The 19,448-nt window shown below is 43.3% G+C and overlaps 1 protein-coding gene across 1 annotated transcript in view; it reads right to left on the reverse strand.

The window, feature by feature from the left end:
* gli1 (GLI family zinc finger 1) overlaps positions 1–19,448 on the reverse strand; it is a 55,352-nt gene that overhangs the window by 7,940 nt on the left and 27,964 nt on the right. The window contains exons 2-8 of the mRNA XM_030052493.1: positions 6,459–6,569; positions 3,788–4,020; positions 2,734–2,835; positions 2,365–2,563; positions 1,510–1,678; positions 1,155–1,259; positions 91–231 (exon numbers count right to left, since the gene is read on the reverse strand). Coding sequence (XP_029908353.1) covers positions 91–231; positions 1,155–1,259; positions 1,510–1,678; positions 2,365–2,563; positions 2,734–2,835; positions 3,788–4,020; positions 6,459–6,529 — 1,020 coding nt within the window. The 5' untranslated portion in view covers positions 6,530–6,569. The remainder of the gene's footprint in view (positions 1–90; positions 232–1,154; positions 1,260–1,509; positions 1,679–2,364; positions 2,564–2,733; positions 2,836–3,787; positions 4,021–6,458; positions 6,570–19,448) is intronic.

Here is a 19,448-nt window from a genome sequence, read left to right on the forward strand (position 1 = left end):
TGCATCACAAAGGTAGAATCAAGCAGAATCAGAAGATGTAACCCTTTTATCGTTCTTTCTGTCTGTTTATCTATCTATATGTCCTCTTACGTGAACCAGCTGGTCTTGTGTGTCAAACTCCTTGTTGCAGCTCTCCCAGTGGCAGTTGGTTTCATAGATGGCCTCCGGTTCAGGCTTCCCGTCCTCCTTGTCCAAGTCATCTCTGCCATCTAGGAGACCAAGCAAGGGGTCCTGGTGGTGGAGAAACAGAGGAACATAGGTTTAAAAGAGCAGAAAATCAAATTAGGCTGAATTTAAGAAAAATGTGCATGAAAAAATGCCAAATACTACTGTAATGTGTATCAGTCTTAAAGTTTTAAATGATCACAAACAGAATGACCATTATCTGCAGTATCCATGTTCAAAGAAATCGATAAAAACCTAGATAGTTGAAATTAAGATTAGACCAATGCATTGCTCTGTCGGTATATTGGGAAAGTACCTGCTTTTTATATATTTCTATATTGGATATCAGACAATCATGTTGTCCACTACAGACATGATGAAGGCTGCTACATAAAAAATATCTGTCAATCCTGCAATTAAATGATATTTTCTGTCCACATTGTATTTATGAATTTAACTGATTTTTGCTAACTAATTCTTCAGTTAAAAGCACTGGTATACCCAGTGACTCCTCCATCACTAAATATGCAGAGTGGGTCATCCTGCCTCAAGGAGCTGCTGGCCCAACTAAAAAACTTCACTAGTAGGAATGTCGTCAGAGGTTTTTCCACCTTGCCAAGTGCAAAATTCTGGGGTAAACACTAAATACTGACACAAATTTTGTCACAAAAGTGAGCAAATTTAAAGAGGACACTGACAAAAAAACATTAAACAAAACACAGACTACTGGCAACATAATTATGTGCCTTCAAAAATGCATGTTAGTTTAACCCTAGTTCAAACACACTCACAGCTATTTTTACATCCGCATTTTGACCTCATCTGACTTAGACATGAGACACTGACGTTTTTTTCATCCACTCCATACTTACTTGATTTCCACCTTTCCCACCTCCTGAGTTTTACATAAGGTTGCACTTCAATGTGCTTCCCCAAGTGAAGCTGTTTGACTTTGTGAAGGTGAAAATGTCCTGAAAATGTCTCTGTACCTGTGTGCCGGTGGAGGATGGACTGGCCACGTCTCCCTCTGACCTCTCCTCCAGGCTCTTGACATTAATGCCATCCATCACACCCAGCCCTGGCTCCGTCTTCAGCTACACCAGCAACAATACACGAGTCAGATTATGATCATTGTACTCAACAGCTCAGTGATGAGATTCATTGTGCTCCTTCTGCCTTTTTTCAGATCAGTTTCTGTCTCACACACAAACTATCATCTCAGACGTCCATGCTCTCTGTCTCTCCCCTAAGCTCCCTGCTCATGTCTCCCAGCTGTCAGCAGCAGGTGACCTGACACTGCAGCTGTCCTGGCTGCCTGTGAAGTGTGTGAGGCAACAGCCTTACGTGTCCATGCTTGGATGGCGCGTGGAGCCGGGGATTGTGGGGTGGCAGACGGGGTGCTTGGCAGGGTCCTGGCGTGTGTCCACCCAGTGGGGTCCCCCCACCTCCTCCATACAGGGAGCCCTGTGGCCTCGACTGGTAGTTCATAGAGCTGGAATAGCCCAAGGACGGACTGAGAAGATAAAAAAAACAACAGTGTTACAACTCCTGGATGACAATAAAGGATAAATTATTAAATATCTGTAAATTTTATGTCCAGCTTGTTGAAAAATTAACAACGGGGAGTTAACATGTATGTTTGCCTGAAATTGGCTTTTCAGTGATACTCATGATTTATGATGCTTTATTCATGATGTTCATTCATTCTGTTTTGGGTTCTATACTATTGGGCAAGCGTTGATTTCAGTTATGGGTATTTAGTTGGGGCAGGATCCATGCAAAACCACAGGTGAACACCAACAACTTTTTACTTTTTTAACGCACATGGTGTGTTTTTATGGAAACAGGATAACCCAGCCTAAGGCTAGTTGACAGCTTATCAAGATGAGTGACAAGTGTTGGGATAAGAAGGCCACCAAGTTTGGCTACCAAGTATCCTGCCTTAAGGCAAAATATTGCATATTGCACCTTTAAGGCTAATGTCACAAGAAGGAGTGTGTCCCCATTTGTTTCTCCCTAAACCTCACTTAAGGATTACTTACTGGGATGTCAGCCAGATTACTTTGAATCAGACACTTAGAATATTATAGACGTTGCTTGCCTTAAGGAGATAATAGATATTGATGTTGCTACTAATTTATTGCATTTGTCTTTTTTGAGCGTTATTTGAGTGAAGGTTAGTGTCTGTAAATATCGGACCTCATGGCGCCTACGGACAGATGGCCGTAAGAGCTGGCCCCATTGGGGTTGCACCGAGAGTTGACAAAGGCCACCAGGGAGTTGGGTGATGTGCGGATGACTGTCTGCAGGTCTACGCTGGCGTCAGATAGAGGAGAGATGGACAGAGCTCTCTTTTTACTAAGCTTCAGCATGGACCGAGGTGTGGAGAACCGTGACCCTAAAGAGGAAGAAGCAAACCAAGAGCAAAGCCCGATGGTTAAATTGATGGTGACACTGGAGAGCAGAAAGTTTTTCTTTTTCTTTTTGGAGAAGAAACTACATGAGTTACGTGAAAAACACTAAAACAGTTCACACCACTTTCACACCAGGCTGTGAGTGTTTACTTACCATCCCCAGAGCTGATCTGATCAGAGCCAGGCTGGCCCTGGCAGAAGCTATGATGAGAGGACATCATGTTGTTCTGGTTACAGTAGGGGGCGCCATTGCCACCTGTTAAACACCAGGGACACACAGAAACAGGTTTTAACAATCTTTGGACCCTAACCCTCAAATGACCTTTCATTAAGTTACCAACTCCCATTTTCCCTAGATTTTAATATCATAACAATTTCTAGTAAATTAAGTTAAATTAGAATTAAATGATTCTTCTTTTTGTTGAGGACCCCCTGGAAGCCACTCACATACCCCTAGGGGTACCTGGACCCCTCTTTGAAAACCACTGGTCAGAAATACAGTCAGCCAGAGGCCAACTGTGACATTTGAAGCTTGAGCTACAGCTGTAAGCATCTGTAATGTCTAGGCTTACCCTTATTAGTGAGAGGGGATAATGTTTTGGAGTCACTTTTCACTTTTCACAGTTGAGGAAGTTGTAGTCAAAAACATTTTCACAGAGGAAATTAGTCAAAATTGTGAAAACCAATGAGTACAGTTAAACACAAAGGACTTGTCACTCTTTGAATCATCATCATCACCATCATCATCATCGTCGTCATCATCATCGTCCACACTAGCAGTTTACTTTCCATCTGTTAAATCACTTGCTATACGTTAGTACTTAAAAGTGAAAGAGTGGGCAGCATTTTTCTTTGTAGGGAGACAATAGGAAAGCACAGGAGACGAGGCTCAGTTAGAATGCAGTCCTAAAGTACATGTTGGTGCAGAGGCAGGTGTGTTATCTACTACCATTTCATTTAAAAGGAGAACGGGCCTCAGGTCACCATTCATATTAGGAGACTTGCAGGCTCTGTTTAATTTTAGCCTTTTTTGCCTTAAGTTGGTAAACTCAGTAAGCTAATTCATTTTCTGCAACTCCATGCAGCACACAGATAAACACACTAGTCCTCTGTTGTTGCTGCCGCTCATCTTTCAAAATGGAGAAATCTGAAGAGTTTTCCCTCTTCAGCTATAAGATTTTGGAGATGTAAGAGGTACACCGACTCACCCTCTGTGGACGGCATGCCCCGGTGGCCCATCATACTGTGTGGGGGTGGGGCTTGTGGGGGCCTCATGTACTGATCCAAGCAGGCGCCGATCCCCTGTCCCGGCCCAGGTCCAGGAGTCATACTGGGGGTCATAGGATTATACATTGCTCGGCAGTCCTGGGGAGGGCCGTTGTGAAGTGGTGCGCGCAGCGAGGACACATCACTGTAGGGAGACCGTCCTGACGGGGCTAGGCTGGGAACATCAAGGGTTCGGGTTAGCATTACGTAACAAGAGATTCATTAATTAATGTGCAGAATGGTGCAATAAAATTAATCCTTCAAGTACAGTTCAGAAAAGCCGGCAAACTATTGACAGAGGCACTGAGGCAAATTTGAAGCACAATTGCTTTCCACATTTAATGAATAGTGCTCAGAAAGTGCTCAGGTGCAGTGCAAACATGTCGGTCCTAGGATCATCTTCAGTGCATGAAAATCACACCAAACAACAGGACGTATATACTGTTCACATGATATGTGACTGGGTCACATGACAGAAATCACAGGTGTTAAGATGACAACAGATTACATCAGTGATTGCCAGAACCACACAGACCCAAAAAATATGTGATTGGGTTAAAGATGATAAAGACTACCAATATTTATACTTTAGTCTACAAGTAGCAAATCCCAAATGGAGTAATATGACAACATCAATCAGTCAGGTGCAGTGAAAGGCAATGTCATCACAACTAAGGAAACTGAATAGGCTCAAGAAAAATTTGTATCGAAATTTTGGATTACAGAATATCAAAATATGTCTGGCCACATGAAATGAGTTTATCTGCCAAGACTAGAAAATGAATTGTGAAGTAGGAGCTAGGACTATAGTAAACAAAGAATACTGGACACTTGCTTTCTTAGAAACAGCTGTTTCTAAATTTCAGCAACTTTTTGTGACTGAGTGGGTGTTGAGCTGGAACAGGTTCCAGAGTGGGGAGAAGGGTCTTAGTATTGAACCAGTACCAGTTGCTTGTTTTGTGCCTCTTTTGACAGGCAAGGTTGCTTATTTTTAATGTTTGGCAACCCTGCCTTTGGGTGTGGACCAATCAACAATTGTCTCAGAGGCCTGTGAGCAGACCCACACCCCGAGATCCTCAGGGACAAATGTTGACTGTTTAAGTTGGAGTCCTCATGCTTGTGGGAACAAGGTAATTAAACCGAGGGAATGAGGTATATCTCGTGGTCATGAATTAGTAAATTGTGGCCTAGAAATATATATATATATATATATATATATATATATACATACATACATACATATATATACATACATATATATATATATATATATATATATATATATATATATATATATATATATATATGTACACAGGAGCTTTAAATATATATATATATATATATATATATATGCATATTTTTTTTTTTCCCTTGCCTTTCCTGGACTCCATACTGATGAGAGGCGCAAGACAGCGGGCAGGTTGCCATGAACACCCGGCACCATAGGACCACTTCTCCACGCTAAGCTGTTGTGATGTCTCCTACTGAACACTAGATGGCGCATAGCCCTTACTGTGAGGTGCTCTGTGGAAATTTACTCATCCGGGTTTTCCCCTAAGCTAAAGAAGGGAAGCCTCATTGGAACTTTCCAGTCTTCTCATGAATTTCAATGTGTTCTCTGACCTTTCCTCTGTCTCACTGGCTAGTTCAAAACCTCTCTCTCTCCCTCTCTCTCTCTCTCTCTCACACACACACACACACACACTCCCTCTCTCTCCTGTGGGGCAGACTGCATTCATCTATCCACCTTCTAAGTCTTCCTTTCAGTTCTCTAATTCTTTCACCACAACGTGTATTCCACACAGGAGCTTAATCTGTCCGCTCTAATCCACTATGCTGGTTCCCCCCGACTTTACCTCCCTCCCACTCTCCCTCTTTTCTCCCTTTCTCTCTTCTTCCATTCATCGATCCAGTTCTACCTCTCTATTTCATTCGCTCTCTCTCTCTGCCCCCTCTGTCTTTTCTGTCTCTTACTATCTCCTCTTCCTTCCTCCCCCCTGCACTCCCTTTCTCTGTCATGCCCGCCCACCTTTCTCTCCAACTCTCTCTCTCTGTCTGTCTCTCTCCCTCTCTCTCTGTAACTCCCTGTCTCTCTCTCACCGTCTCTCTCTCTCTCTCTCTCTGTGGGTAACCTGAGCGGGGCGCGGGGCAGTCATGCAGAGCGCAGCGGGGCCTGGTCAGCCTGTAATTAGCAGCTGTCAGAGAGAGAGAGAGGCCGAGTCCACCCGCAACCTGGGTGGCATTAGGAGGGGAGGAGGAGGAGGAGGAGGAGAAGGTGGAGAGAGGGAGGAGTGAGGGGCTGAGCTCGGGCTATCTCCACAACAATTGTAGTGAGACCTGGGCTTTTGCACCCTGAGAATATCTGCGCATGTGAGTAAAAGAGGAGTCTCTAAGCCTTGTAACAGCCATGCTTTCTAGAGAGTGACTGCAGTGATCATTTAAAAAAAAAAATGCTGTAAGCATTGTAATGCAGTGAGATTAGAGAGGGAAGCACCCTAGATTTAAACCTATCTTATGCAAAACAGCTGCAGAGTTTACCAAAGATGAGTAGAGATTGCAATCCTGCTGCAGTGTAATGAATGAATGAAGAAGTGCATGTAGCTGCTGTCTTACCCTCTGGAGGGCTGATTGGGTGTTGACTCATAGTGATACAGCCCCTGGTGTGGCTGCATGTCCACTGGCATTGGAGCTCTGAGACTGTTTGGCCGGCTGCTCCCTTTCACCCTGGACAAGACACACACAGAGACGAGAACACGTTGCGGGTCACGACAGGAAAACCAAACACATTCATCCCAACCTACAACAACCCAGCCCAACCAAACCAAACCAACCCAACCCCAACCACGCTAAACCAAAAATGCTGCCTTGTGCCCTTGAAAAAGAAGGCAAATTAACAAGAACAATTGTGGCTACAAAAAAAACACTAGCTATGGCATGTTCATAACAGACCAAACCAAACCAAAGCCAGATAGTTTAATAGCAAAATAAGCTCTCTCTGAACAGCTTGATTCCTTCTAGAGGAGGCAGGAAGAAACAAGAACAACCAAGGCAAAGGTCAAGATAGACCAAACTAAATTAGACCATTTAGGTAAAGACTGAACACTAAAATCTATGCATTTGCACTGGGTTCGGATGCACAAAAACCCAACTGAGAACTGATGTTTGCAGGGGAATGGAGGGCAAATCCCATTACAGTTATGGTGATACACATGAATGTGATTCAAAGCTACAAGTAGCACTATGGTTAAAGTGTTAACCTGAGACTGAGAACTGGGGTGGCTGCAAACTGGTAACAGGGTACTAAAGTGTGCAATAACAACTGCAGTGATTTCAGAGCAGGAGGAATCTGGAGCAATCCAACCATGCGTGTCTGTGCATTGTTATGGAGGAAAAAAAAAAAGGAATCAGCGCTGAATAATCTGTGTGTGGGCTATGTGATTGTCTCGAGTGGCTAGGCTGGAAAACTATGGTTCATTAACAAACACAGGATGAATCCTTCTGCAGCCACCCAGAGATAGAAACGTAAGCACACAGCTCTGTTTGGATAAATGTGTCATCTCCATGGCATCTATTACTATCATGTATCATCGACTGTACTAACTATTACAATCATGTGCATTATGGACTGCCATGTAGCACAGACGCTGAGTGAAACATGAAATTGCAGCATTACAACAAATTGATTCAATGTCAGGACTTGAGAAAGAGTATTTGCACAATAGGATAGCTGCCAGCTCTGGAGCTTGGGCTCTTGGCAGTAACATGTCATTATGCAGAAATCACGTATCTCTATATATATCACTTTACTTTTTATATACTGTAACTACACAGTTTCACATGTAGAAAATGTTACATAGCCTTGGGACTTGAACAGAATGTATTTATGTATTCAGTGTTATGTAAAAACTTTGTTTAGCATTGTGTGTAACAGAGAGGCCTATAAGAAAGAACTTAAAATGGGTACCTTAAAGGAACACTCAATAGTGTTGCGCAAAATACCCTTTTTTCTGACTTAGGTTTATTTTTATAAGGTTTATTTTTTTTTTTTTCACTTTGATAGAGCTAGGCTAATGACTCCCATAGAGTTCAAGTATTTATGCTACACTAACACAAATGCTACCAGTAGATGTACAGAGGTGAAAGTGGTATCAAACATCTTGTCTCAGTCTGCGTAAGTCAAGAAAAGGGTATTTAGCCCCAAACTATCAAGTATTCCTTTAAAGGAAAATACATAAGATATTTGCTGCCCCAGATCAGATACTTTTTACTCCTTTAAGAAAGGATGACTTAAATTTTTTCCTCTTTTTTGGTTTCTGAGTTCCTCCTTGCCAAAATATTTGTCCATGATTTTGTTTAAATCCTCTTGTGGTTTGTCACAGTCTCATATTCTATAAAGCCGTTGGTGACGGTTGAATCGGCCCGGATGCCACCAGAGGACCGTACAGGTTATGCGGCCTCGCACAAGGCAGACCATATGACGTTGTAGATGTGCCCTGACACGCTCCCACAGATTAGACAAAACCCTGTGACACAAACAATGGGCTTGGCTGAAATCTCTCTTCTCTAAACAGAACCCATGCATGCACCTCACACGCTGCCGACAGACACCGAAAAGCTGCCGCGCCTTTTTCTGCCTGGAAAGCAGCAATCAGCAGGCTAGAGGGACAATACAGCAGGCGAGCGTCAGAAAATCATCAACCTTACAGATAAAACAGACAAGGGCAATATGTAATACGTAGGTGTCTTTCAGCAGGAGTGAACAGTGTCGTTCATCACCATGTGCGAGGTAATTTTAGCTTACAGATCTTGGGAGCAAGTGCCGGCTCATTACATCCAACCACATCACTGCAGGTACTAATAACTGGAACTCGGTTAGAGAGGTAATTAGACAAAAAAAAAAAAAAAAAAAAAAAAAGAAAAAGACTGCACACACTGATATGACAGCTATCACAAATTCAAAATTAGCCATAAACGTAGTTTTATATGATTGTATGAATACCGATCTTGTCTAATCATATGAATTTGAAACATTTATCTCTTATTAGTGTACACAAAAATCTCACAGAATTACCTCCATGTGTGTAAGAATGTCTCATTTTTTTATTTTTTGTATATGCTCTCTTTTAATAAAAAAAATAAAACTATGAATAGTGTAAGAGTTTACAATTTAATAAATGGAGCTTGTTTATATGTCTTTGTCCTGCGCTAGAGGCACTGCTATGTAGGAAGAGTCGAGGAAAGCCTCTGTCTAATGCAGATGAAAGCTCTGTGGTTTGAGTGCAACAGGTTGTCAGGACTGTTATGGTAGTGGCGCAAGTGTTAAAAGGGCAGTGGGGACCTTTTTAAGGCCACAAGCTACCGCGGGGATTTAGCACTCAAAGATGGTGGGCGGCTAAATGACATGGGCGGCCTGGGGTAATTGCGCATATTCAGCACTGGGCTCAGATGTGTGTATGATAATTAGCCGGAAGTGCTAAATAGAGATCTCGCCAGGCATCTCAGCTGTCCAAAACTAATAAATACCAGGAGGGGGGGGGTCTCCAGACAGTTCAACACACACACCAACACACACACACACCAACACACCTGTCAGTCTCGCCGGGAGGTAGCACGAGAATCCAGTGGCCACCAAGTCCACAGAGAATGCGAGAGTGTGTGTTTGTGAAAGAGTGTGAATATAGAAGTAGCGTGTAAGCCCATTGGCAGGTGTGTGTGTGAGAGTGTGCAGGAGAGGGAGTTTGGGAGACAAGTGTGTTTGCATTGGAGCGTGTGTGTGTGTGTGTGTGTGTTGGAGAGAGTGTGATTGACATGATAAATGGTGTATCTCAGAGTGAGAGTGAATAATGTATGAGACCACCTGCGCATAAGCAAGTTGCAGTTCTATGAAAAATGTCTTTGCGAGCGTTTCTCCAGGGATAGAGAGAAAGTGTGTGTGTGTGTGTGTGTTTTACTGAAATGCCTGGATGTGTCTGCGAACACTCAGTTGTGTATTTTGTGATTCATTTGCACAGCACATAGCTTGCATACTCTCATCCGGTGACTTCCAATAAGTGCAACCATAGAATAAGTCAACAAGTGTTTACAAACTCTATGTAGACTAGGACTGAACAATATGGTGAAGAAGTTATATTTCTCTTATTTTGTCAGATACTGTGCGAGCAGCATTGCTGTGGGAATTTTAGTGGGAATGACAGTTTATTCACTGAAACACTCACAATGATGATAATGTCATTTTGTGTTTGCGTCTGTACCAAACACACACATATATATATATATATATATATATATATATATATATATTTTATTATTTTTTTCTTTCTTTTCTTTTTAACATCAGGACAATATGACTTGTTCGCCAGGGCATCTCTGTAGAATCATGTCACATTACATTTTACAGTTCTCAAAAAATAGCAGCTCATTCAATTTGGTTATTGCAATTTCGATAATTTTCTGATGAATTCCCTGGTCCTAATGTAGAGTAAGTAATGTAAGTATGTATGAATCTAGTCAGTGCTGACACAGGTGTCGTGGTATCCTGCTCCCTCCTGCTATTTTAGGCCAATATTTTGTGAGAAACACTGAAGGAGAGGGAGTGACTTTGCTCCCCAGTGTAATTTTGTGGTGCTGGGTTTGAGAGGGATGGGGCAACAGCATATTAAAAACCCCAAGGCCATAAATCAAACGGCTAACTAAACAAGTCTGCTCTGCTGCGGCATGGGTAAGCTGGGTAGGAACCAAGGAGCTGAGGATGAGGACAGGATGTCCAGCCACCCTCTGCACCCAAAAATCCCCCATTCAAACACCTGAAGCTCCATGCCTCTGCACCGCCACCAACCCAAACCAAATAATTCAACAGCCATACATCACCACCCTTATGCACTTATTATGAGGAGGAATCTGCCCCAGCTCTGTATAGGAATTTGATCTCATAAATGTCAAAAAGAAAAGAAAAACAGGAAATAATGTGGAGAAAACAGGAAAAACAAGAGAAAGTAACATCCATTGTAAACAAACAGGTGTTCAAAAATATTGGAATATTGAAGAAAAAGAAAACACAGAAAAGGACAGGGCAAAATTACATGAAAAATCACATCGTTGCTGCGTGAATATCCCATAGTGTCCTCCTCAGCACTGCCAACCCAAGGATACTTGAAATATTTAGGATGACTGGCTGATTCATCATGATGCAGGAATCCTTTCAGTCCAATCCCGAGAAAAACTGTTTGGTTTGTGAGCTATGATGGCTGGTCAGTGTGGCTGCAAACCACCTCTTGGACATGGCATATTTAACTGTTTTGATAGATAATTAATCAGTGAACACACAAACAGTCATTTAAATGAACCTATCAGTGAGTTGGTTTTTAGATCTAGTCTTAACTGGATAGTCAAAATCCCCAAAAACAAAAGAGTGAAGAAAATAAGCGGAAGGGACTTTCAGTTCATTGGTAAAACTTCAACTAGTATCCTGTTACAAAACATCATAATTTTCTGCTCCACTTTGTTTATGTTACTATCTCCATACTCTACCATTTGTCATTAGATCTATTACGCTGATTGAGGAGGATATTTTCTGAACAAGCCCAGACCAAGCAGTAATGGCTGTGGTCTGGTAGTTTCCATCCCTACATACCTACTTTCCAAATCAGCACATCCCACCACCAATAAATAAAATAGGGTTTCATATGGGTTAGTATTCTCACTCATTGACTCTGTCAGAAACCTAACCACTGCCAGTCAAAAAAAAAAAGTTTTTTGACTTTTTGTTGGGAATCAAATATGTTGGAGTACAGTTAAACTGAGGACACAGATGCTGAGGCAGGAGGTGGTTTCATTTTCTGAGCAAAGCAATTTTAAAAGTGCTTATTACTGTGTTCAGCCACTTCAATGGTCAGAAAACACTGACAGCTCACACAGATTCATGTCTGAAGCTGTGGCTTCTGAGTAGTTCAATGCACTGGACAAAAGGCATAAAGGCTTTTTTTTTTTTTTTTTTTTTTTTTATAGAAGAAGCATATATGTTTTTATACTACAGGCAAGAGGTGAGTGAGTCATCATGTAGTCATCAAACACACACCAACATGTAAGAATAATGGCTGAAAATAGAATTCATTCACACAGTGTTAGGCGGGCAATCTCATTGTATTCAAATAATTACAGAATAATTACCATAGACATTACTGTCTTAAAAGCCATTTAATTTGCCTTCTTTCCTCATTGCTGCTGCACATAAATCCCGCTGATGGCCTGTAAGTGTGTCTAATATCTCATCAGCTGACCAGCTCACTCAACATGTTGAACTGGTGGCCAATCAAGGAACAGAAATCAAACTGTGTTGTTATTATGCAAATTAGAAAAGTGGCTAATCAGAGAGCTAGTTGTGGGAAGCAAACTTTCATCCACATGCAAAAAATACTCCGAGGCCAGCTGCGACTTGTCACCCAACATATTTTCAATTCGTATGATCAAACCAAAAATGTAATTCCTTTCTTTATCTTTCGGCAATCCTGGACAATTATTCCCTCTCATGCAAACGCAGACAATAGTGTCTAGTTCTAAGTCGATAATTAAAGTTTGGATTTTTCTTGCTCATGAAATTTATGAATGCCACAAACACACATGTAATTTTTAGATAGACTGTATAGAAATGAACTTATTATTGTAGCAGAGGCAGGGTGATAGCCTACATATACTTCAGTGTGCGATTCAGAGTTATGAGATTTTGCATGAAACATGAACACCATGCCACATACACACTGGAGACATTTCACTTCAGGACTTGACAGTCTATTAAAAATGCAAATATTGCATCTCAAACTGCAGATACAGAAGTAACATTTCAAAATGTATGTTTTATATTTCATTAAAAGTAACAAGATTAATGGATGATTTAAAAAATGTGGACAATGGGGATGAAGACTGCAGTTCCTCATGAGCACCACCGCCTCATGTTATAAAGACATTAATCTGGCCTGGTCTTGTTTGCCAATGTAGGTCATATAGAGGCATCACTATTAAACTGAGACTGCTTTAAGCACTCCATTCAACTCCAATGGGATAGTTTGCTTTTGTAATATCAGAAGAGACACAGTGGGAGCGTCCTGTAGGCTCAGAGGTTTGAAGTGTGGACCAGGCCTTACACTGCATGTCTGAACTGTATCATTAAGGCAAGAATGCCAGTGCAATAACAATAATATTAAAGGTTTTGAATGTTTTGCATGATTTGACCATTTGTGGCATTCCCATCATGCTCTGCTCCCTCTCCCTTCGGGGAAGTCTCTGGAGAGGACAGACGCTCCCTCAGGTCACTGGTTCTGTTAGACAAAAGATACAGCCCTGCTGTGCTTCTACTCTACTCTTCTCTTGAGTGCAACACTAAACTACCCCCACCCACCCTCCAAAACACACACACACACACACACACACACTCGTAAGAAGGGGCATTTCATGATATGTTTTTAACCTAATTTTTCTACGCCTCTGAGGAGGGAATATGAGTGTGTGTGTGTGTGCGTGTGTGTGTGTTGGCTCATCTATTTATTGACTTAGATGTACACGTACACACACACACACACACACACACACACACCCAAAACAGCACACATAAAACGCCAACACATCTCTGGAAACAAGTCGTGCAGTATAAACACCCATCTGAAAGTATTTTGTTTCTGTCTCTCTCCCTCATTCCCTCCCTCCTCTCTCTCTCTCCCTCTCTCCACCTCCCTTTCACTCTCTCTTCCCCACCCTCTCCCTCATTCCCTCTCTCCCGGCTCATTCCTGCTCCTGCGACCTCTCCCTCGCCCCTCCCCCGTCCTGGCGGAGCAGCGATCGAGGTGGGTGTTCTCTGGCTGTTATGACTTGGGAGACGATAATGGCAGCTATAATGTAGCCAGCCGTTCCTGATGTGGCTGGGCTTGTGGGGGATTCTGTTGTGTTAGGGCCAGAGACAGAGGGAGGGAGGAGCGGGGAGAAAAGGAGGAGGGGCTCGCTCAGGCCCGGAGCCAACCACAGCCAAGACTCTACCTCGTTCTCTTTTTCATTGCTGTTTTTTTCTGCCTTTCTTTCTTTCTTTCTTTCCTCACCCACCAACTTTTTCTAGCTCTGTTGTTTTCCTTTGGTGGTAAACTTTGTTTTTGAAATCTGTCTTTGTTTTTGTAACACTCCCCCCCCATGCAACACAGAACCCTCCTCCTCCGTGCCTCCCCCCACTAAGCCCCCCCCCCACTGTATTTTTTACCCCTTTACCCACCCAGACTCTGAATTCCTCGCAGCTGCTGTAATGTGATGGGGGCCGGTGGTGTGACCACCTAAAGGCCACAGCGCTGGAGACGTCACTGTAACGCACAATAAGCCCTACTCAGTGACCTGCCACACGGAAGATTAGGCATACATGTACTTACGCGACAACTTTTTCAAGTTTTATTTCAACAGGTATCCCCTTCGAGATTAAGACTCTCATTTTCAAGAGAGATTTAACCAAAGAGGCAGGCAAACAAGCTGCAGACAACCAATATTCAACTCCAACAAAACAAAAAGTGACCTGATTTTGTATGACAGAGGGTCACGTACACCCTCAAAGAGGAATCAGATATTAATCTGGTCAGTCAGCAAACTTTTTTTTTGCCTGCTAGATCTCAGGATGCTTTGAGAGCAGAACAGAATTAAAGAAAATAGAATGGCAAGCAAAAGACTTTTTTTTTTTTTTTTTGCCATATTGCCTTTTACTAAGCATATTTAAATAGTTTATTTACTAACACACACACAAGACAAGGGACAAGAGCTTTGTGACTTTTTGAGGTGAACTCTTCTGAATTTCCTGTGCTTGACCTTCACTTTAAAAAATTACGTCGCTTTGCAGGAGACATCTATTTTTTGTAATGAAAGTTTGAGGAAACAGCGAAAGAATAATGTCTGGTGCATATGCTAAAAACGGTGAACCTTGGCTTGTGAAATCAGGAGTCGGGGCGCACAACGTGTCTCCGTCCTGCTTACGGCTGGCCCGATCTCACATGACAGCAACACTAATGAGGCTGGGTTCAAGGGGGGGAGTCCATAAATTTGCCGTTTGGCAGCTGCGTTGAGAAAGTTGAAGAACGCCGACCCTAAACTAATGTTTACCAGAGTAGCGCTGTGGTTTAATACAGTCAACACCATAACCCATGTTTCAACCCCACTGATTCACACCCAACACATCACTGTACTGTAAACTGTGGGCTGAGGAAGTGGCGGTGCTGATTTCTCACTGCTGGGGTTCTCACCTTGTCTGAATGGCAGAATGAAACGTTGATCCCTTGTTGCTACACAGCCGGAGTGACTGATGACAGACATCGGGGCGCTACACGACTCGGCGATACTGTACAGAGAGCCGAGCGAAGGGAGCGCAGTGAAACAGACCCAAGTCAGAGAACAGAACGGAGCACACAGAGGAGCCTGTGCTGTATTTTTTGAGGCTTAGGCATGTTGACAAGGAACATAATTCTCATTGCCAGCAACAAGAATTACGTTGAGGGCAGAAGATGAAGAGAAAAGGAGCGTTATGCACACATGTACCGAGGAGATTGTTTGTACGGCCCTTATAGCTGCAATACTGTATCAACTATCTGGTCTTTTGTATTGATATGTATCATTTATGCATTTCATTTTCACATGATGGTATGACATCCACATTTTAGTGCACTGTGCTAATTCTGTTTTAATATATTAAATTGGGGATTGGGAATTTTGAATGTAATTGTTTTGAGTCAGTTGGCGACCCGGTTTATTATACAACATGTTGTTTATGTTATTACTCTACCCAGGTGTTATGAAGCTGGATTTTAAGCTCTGTTTATACATTTTCAGCCAATTGCTGTGTTATCATGATACAAGTCCTACCTTGAGCCGTGTGTCGTGATGCGTACTATGAATCGTTTTGCAGATGTCTGTTCTCAGTGGTTACACAAAGTTTTTAAGTGCACTTAAAAACTTTCACCTAGAACACCTTAAAGAATGACTTAATAACTGGTTTCATATGGATAATTTGCTTAACTCTCATGGGACTTGCAATGTAACATTGTTTTGTAATTGTCTTTACGTCTAATTTATGTAATCCTGATGCTCTCTGTCTAACTGGATGCTCTACTGTGACTGCATGTTTGCTTTATGTTGTATTGTTTGTAAAAAGACACTCTTACCGGGTTAAACAAAGGTTAAGTCAAGCCGTTGAGAATATGTAAAACAGCAAAATCCCAGATAGATTTATTGGCCCAGAATCACTTCTAATAAAAAATATGACTATGAATATTTACTTAGGCTGCCTTGTATCCACTCATAACACATTACATGTATTGTGCACATGCTTTCATATTTGCTGTTCCCCTGCCTATGTATGCAATTTCACCTTTGCAGACTGTCAGTTTGACTAAACGGTGTTATTTTAGCATTAGAAGCGGTTCCCCTCTCCTTGCCTGCGTTTGCCTGCACAACCGCAGTTCTGTGCTGCTGGCCGCCGAGCAGCTTCACTCTCTTAAGGGCCATTAGATGACAGTGGAGCAGCGAGACAGAAAGGGGGAGCGCTGCTCATTCACACTCCAGCAGAGGGACTCCAGCCAGCAACTTGCAGATCAGCCATCAGACGAGACGTGCTGCTTCAAACACATAAGAAAGCCTTTCTTTTTTCCCCTAATTCCCCACCAACCCTCTATTCCTTCACTCCTCCAGCCTTTCGCGTTCCCACTTTTCCCTCCTCCTCTCTCCAGGCCACCCACCCGCCCATTCCTGCACATACCTGTGGTTTCCTGCACCCCGCTCCTCTCTCCTCCTCCCCCCTCCTCTCTCCTTACCTCCAGCCTCTTTTCCACCCGCTCCCTCTCTCCGGCTCACCTTGCTCTCCTCCCTTTTTACCCTGTAACTCATGTCTTGTCTCCCCCTCTTCATCCTCCTCCATGTGTGTATCAGGAGTGCCGTGTATCAGGCTGGTAATGCGCCGACCACAAATATCTCTTTGAACTCCTTTTAAGGAGGACAACCGGAGAAAATAGAGAGAGGGAAGGATGAGTGGATGGATGGATGAATGGAGAGAGCAGATGAGGAGTGGAGAAGTTGATTCACACAGCTGGCTCCCAGCTGTAGGCTGAGGCAGCACACACACACACAGAACGACTCCATTTTTAAACAACTGGGAGCTCAGCCCCCGCTTTGAAAAAAAAAAAAAAAAACAAGAAAAGAGCTTTGTCATAGTAAATCCGAAAAAGCACTCCTCTTCACCTTTACAAGCGCTCCTGAATCTCCAAACCGCTCGCCCTTATTGTCCTCTCATCCCTCCTCTGGCTTTCACTCGACTCCTACGTCATTTTCTGTCTGTCCCGGCCTCGCTCTCTGATTTGGTCTGTGCGCCTCTTGCTCTGTCTTTCTCCCTATCTCTGTCTTTCATTCCCGTCTCTTCCTTGCCGCCGGCCAACCTGCTCTCAAAGCGGTCATTACAGCACCCATCGAGGCCTTTCACCTTTCACCCGCTCACTCAATCCCGTGTCGGTCCTACCCACGTAACACACCGACAAAAGGAAAAATGTCCTAGACAGAGGCTGACTGGAGCCAACTCCTCACCACTGAAACAAGGACCAGGGAACAAAAACCAAATAATAATCTGTTCGGTTTATAGAGAGACCACAGTGATTATAAGAAAAATAATAATCCTAACAGTCTTGGGTGGGCAGGCGATATTTATAGTCAGCCTGTTGCTACTTATATTCCATAGCAGTATAACACAGCTGGGAGCGAGGGAGGAAAGAGGAGGTGGAAAACTCGTGAGGAAAGGAGAGAGAGACAGAGGAAGGAGAGACAGAGGGGCACCAGGGGGTGCGGAGTGAGTGTGTATGAGTGAGTGTGTGTGTGTGTGTGTGGGCATGGGGGCAGATACCCACTGCATGCTCATGTGTAAGTGTGTGTCAGAAAGAGCAAAAGAAAGTAAGAGCGGAAGAAAGAAAAAGAAATAGGGGCAGAGAAGCAGAGTATGTGTGTGTCTGTGTGTGTGTGCGCAGTCGACGTGTGGGAGAAACCGCGGCACAGCCCTTCTGAATGGCGATGGCAGCAGAACAGGCCTGCAGGCCACCAGACACACACAGTGACCACAGCTCTCAGTGCCTGTCTTTCACTGTCTCTCCCAGAGAGGAAATAAGGAGGAAAACGGCCCAGACAAGACTGGCAACCAAACAAAATGAAAGGGCGCAAGTGATCAAGAGGGAAAGCAGGAATTTACTGGCCACTAACTTTTCAGCATAAGGCTTTTTTTCCCTTCTCTGTGTGAATGGTCTTTGCTGTGCACCTGATCATACGGTAGATAAGGACAGATGAAAAGTTTGGTTTCAAGGCAGGTTTGACGTACAGAGATACAGTGACTGACAGGCACAGAGATGAACATTTAGATCATTTGGACCAGCAGTCTGGCAGACGTGCAACAGATGGAGAGGCAGGCAGCTGAGAGACAGCAGCACATAGGTGATATTCTGTAACCGCTCCCCCCCCGGGCATAAATAAGAATAAAACTGCTCTCAGTCAACTCGTCAGCTCATGTTCTTAAGACTTATAGCTGCAATAGCCAAGATTTTCATGTAAAAACACACCCGTCTCGGCAGCCTTTATCAGGAAGTGAGGCTGTACTGGAGAAAAACATGCTCCACACACTGTCTCCACAAGTTGAGACAATGTGGATTGCCAAAATTTGAATGAAATTTCTGGTGTCAGGTACGGTCACTGGTCACAACAGCAGGAAGTGTTTTCCACCCAAAGGATGTGACAGACTGCAGACATACAAAATGTGCACTAATTTTTCTCGATTTAACTTTTATTTCCCCAGGGAAGGTAATTAGAACAAATTCTGATTGACAGTGTCGGCCTGGCTGATACACAGCAGGCGGCTGAATAACCCATCTGTCTATCATTAGCAAACCTGTCCAATCAGACAGACAGGCCCTGTCATTGTCTTCACCTACACACGACCAGTCCGCAAAGGACACCGGTTGGTCCGACTTCCAGTGACGCTCCAGCTGCATTGTGCACAGATGGCTTCACGAGTCAAACAAAAGTGATTTCGCAAGATCTGCGAGCTGTGGGAGAGAGCTAGCAAATGCACCATCCGGAGAAAGCTGGGCTCACCAATAATAGTTTTGGGTTAAAGCATCATCAGACAGGCCACACTGGTAAAGAAGCGCATGCTGATCGCGTGGCGTGCGCAGACTACTGACGCCACCTAACAAGATTTCTGGAAACTGAAGTCAAGTAATTTGGTGCCTTCCAAGCAGAGGAACCTATTCAGGAAGATTTGTAGTTTTTAGAAAAATGTTTTGAGGGACTCATACTTCAGGGGAGGGTCCCCAAGAAGGGCAAACCTTTTTTTTTTTTTTTTTTAATGTTTTTTTTTTTTATGTTTAGGGTTGTTTTTATGTTTGCATTCACACCACCAGGAACGCTGAACTTCACTGTCAGTTTTGTTCCATTTTTAAAGGCGAACGCTAAGCGCTGCTGTGTACATGGCCATTACTTTACAATGGTGGTTGCCGATGCTGCACTGGTTCATGTGTTCAACCTACCACTACACTTGGATTCCTCTTCTGCGTGGGAAGTACC

This window comes from Myripristis murdjan, chromosome 5, assembly GCF_902150065.1.
Source record: "Myripristis murdjan chromosome 5, fMyrMur1.1, whole genome shotgun sequence".
Taxonomy (NCBI): domain Eukaryota; kingdom Metazoa; phylum Chordata; class Actinopteri; order Holocentriformes; family Holocentridae; genus Myripristis; species Myripristis murdjan.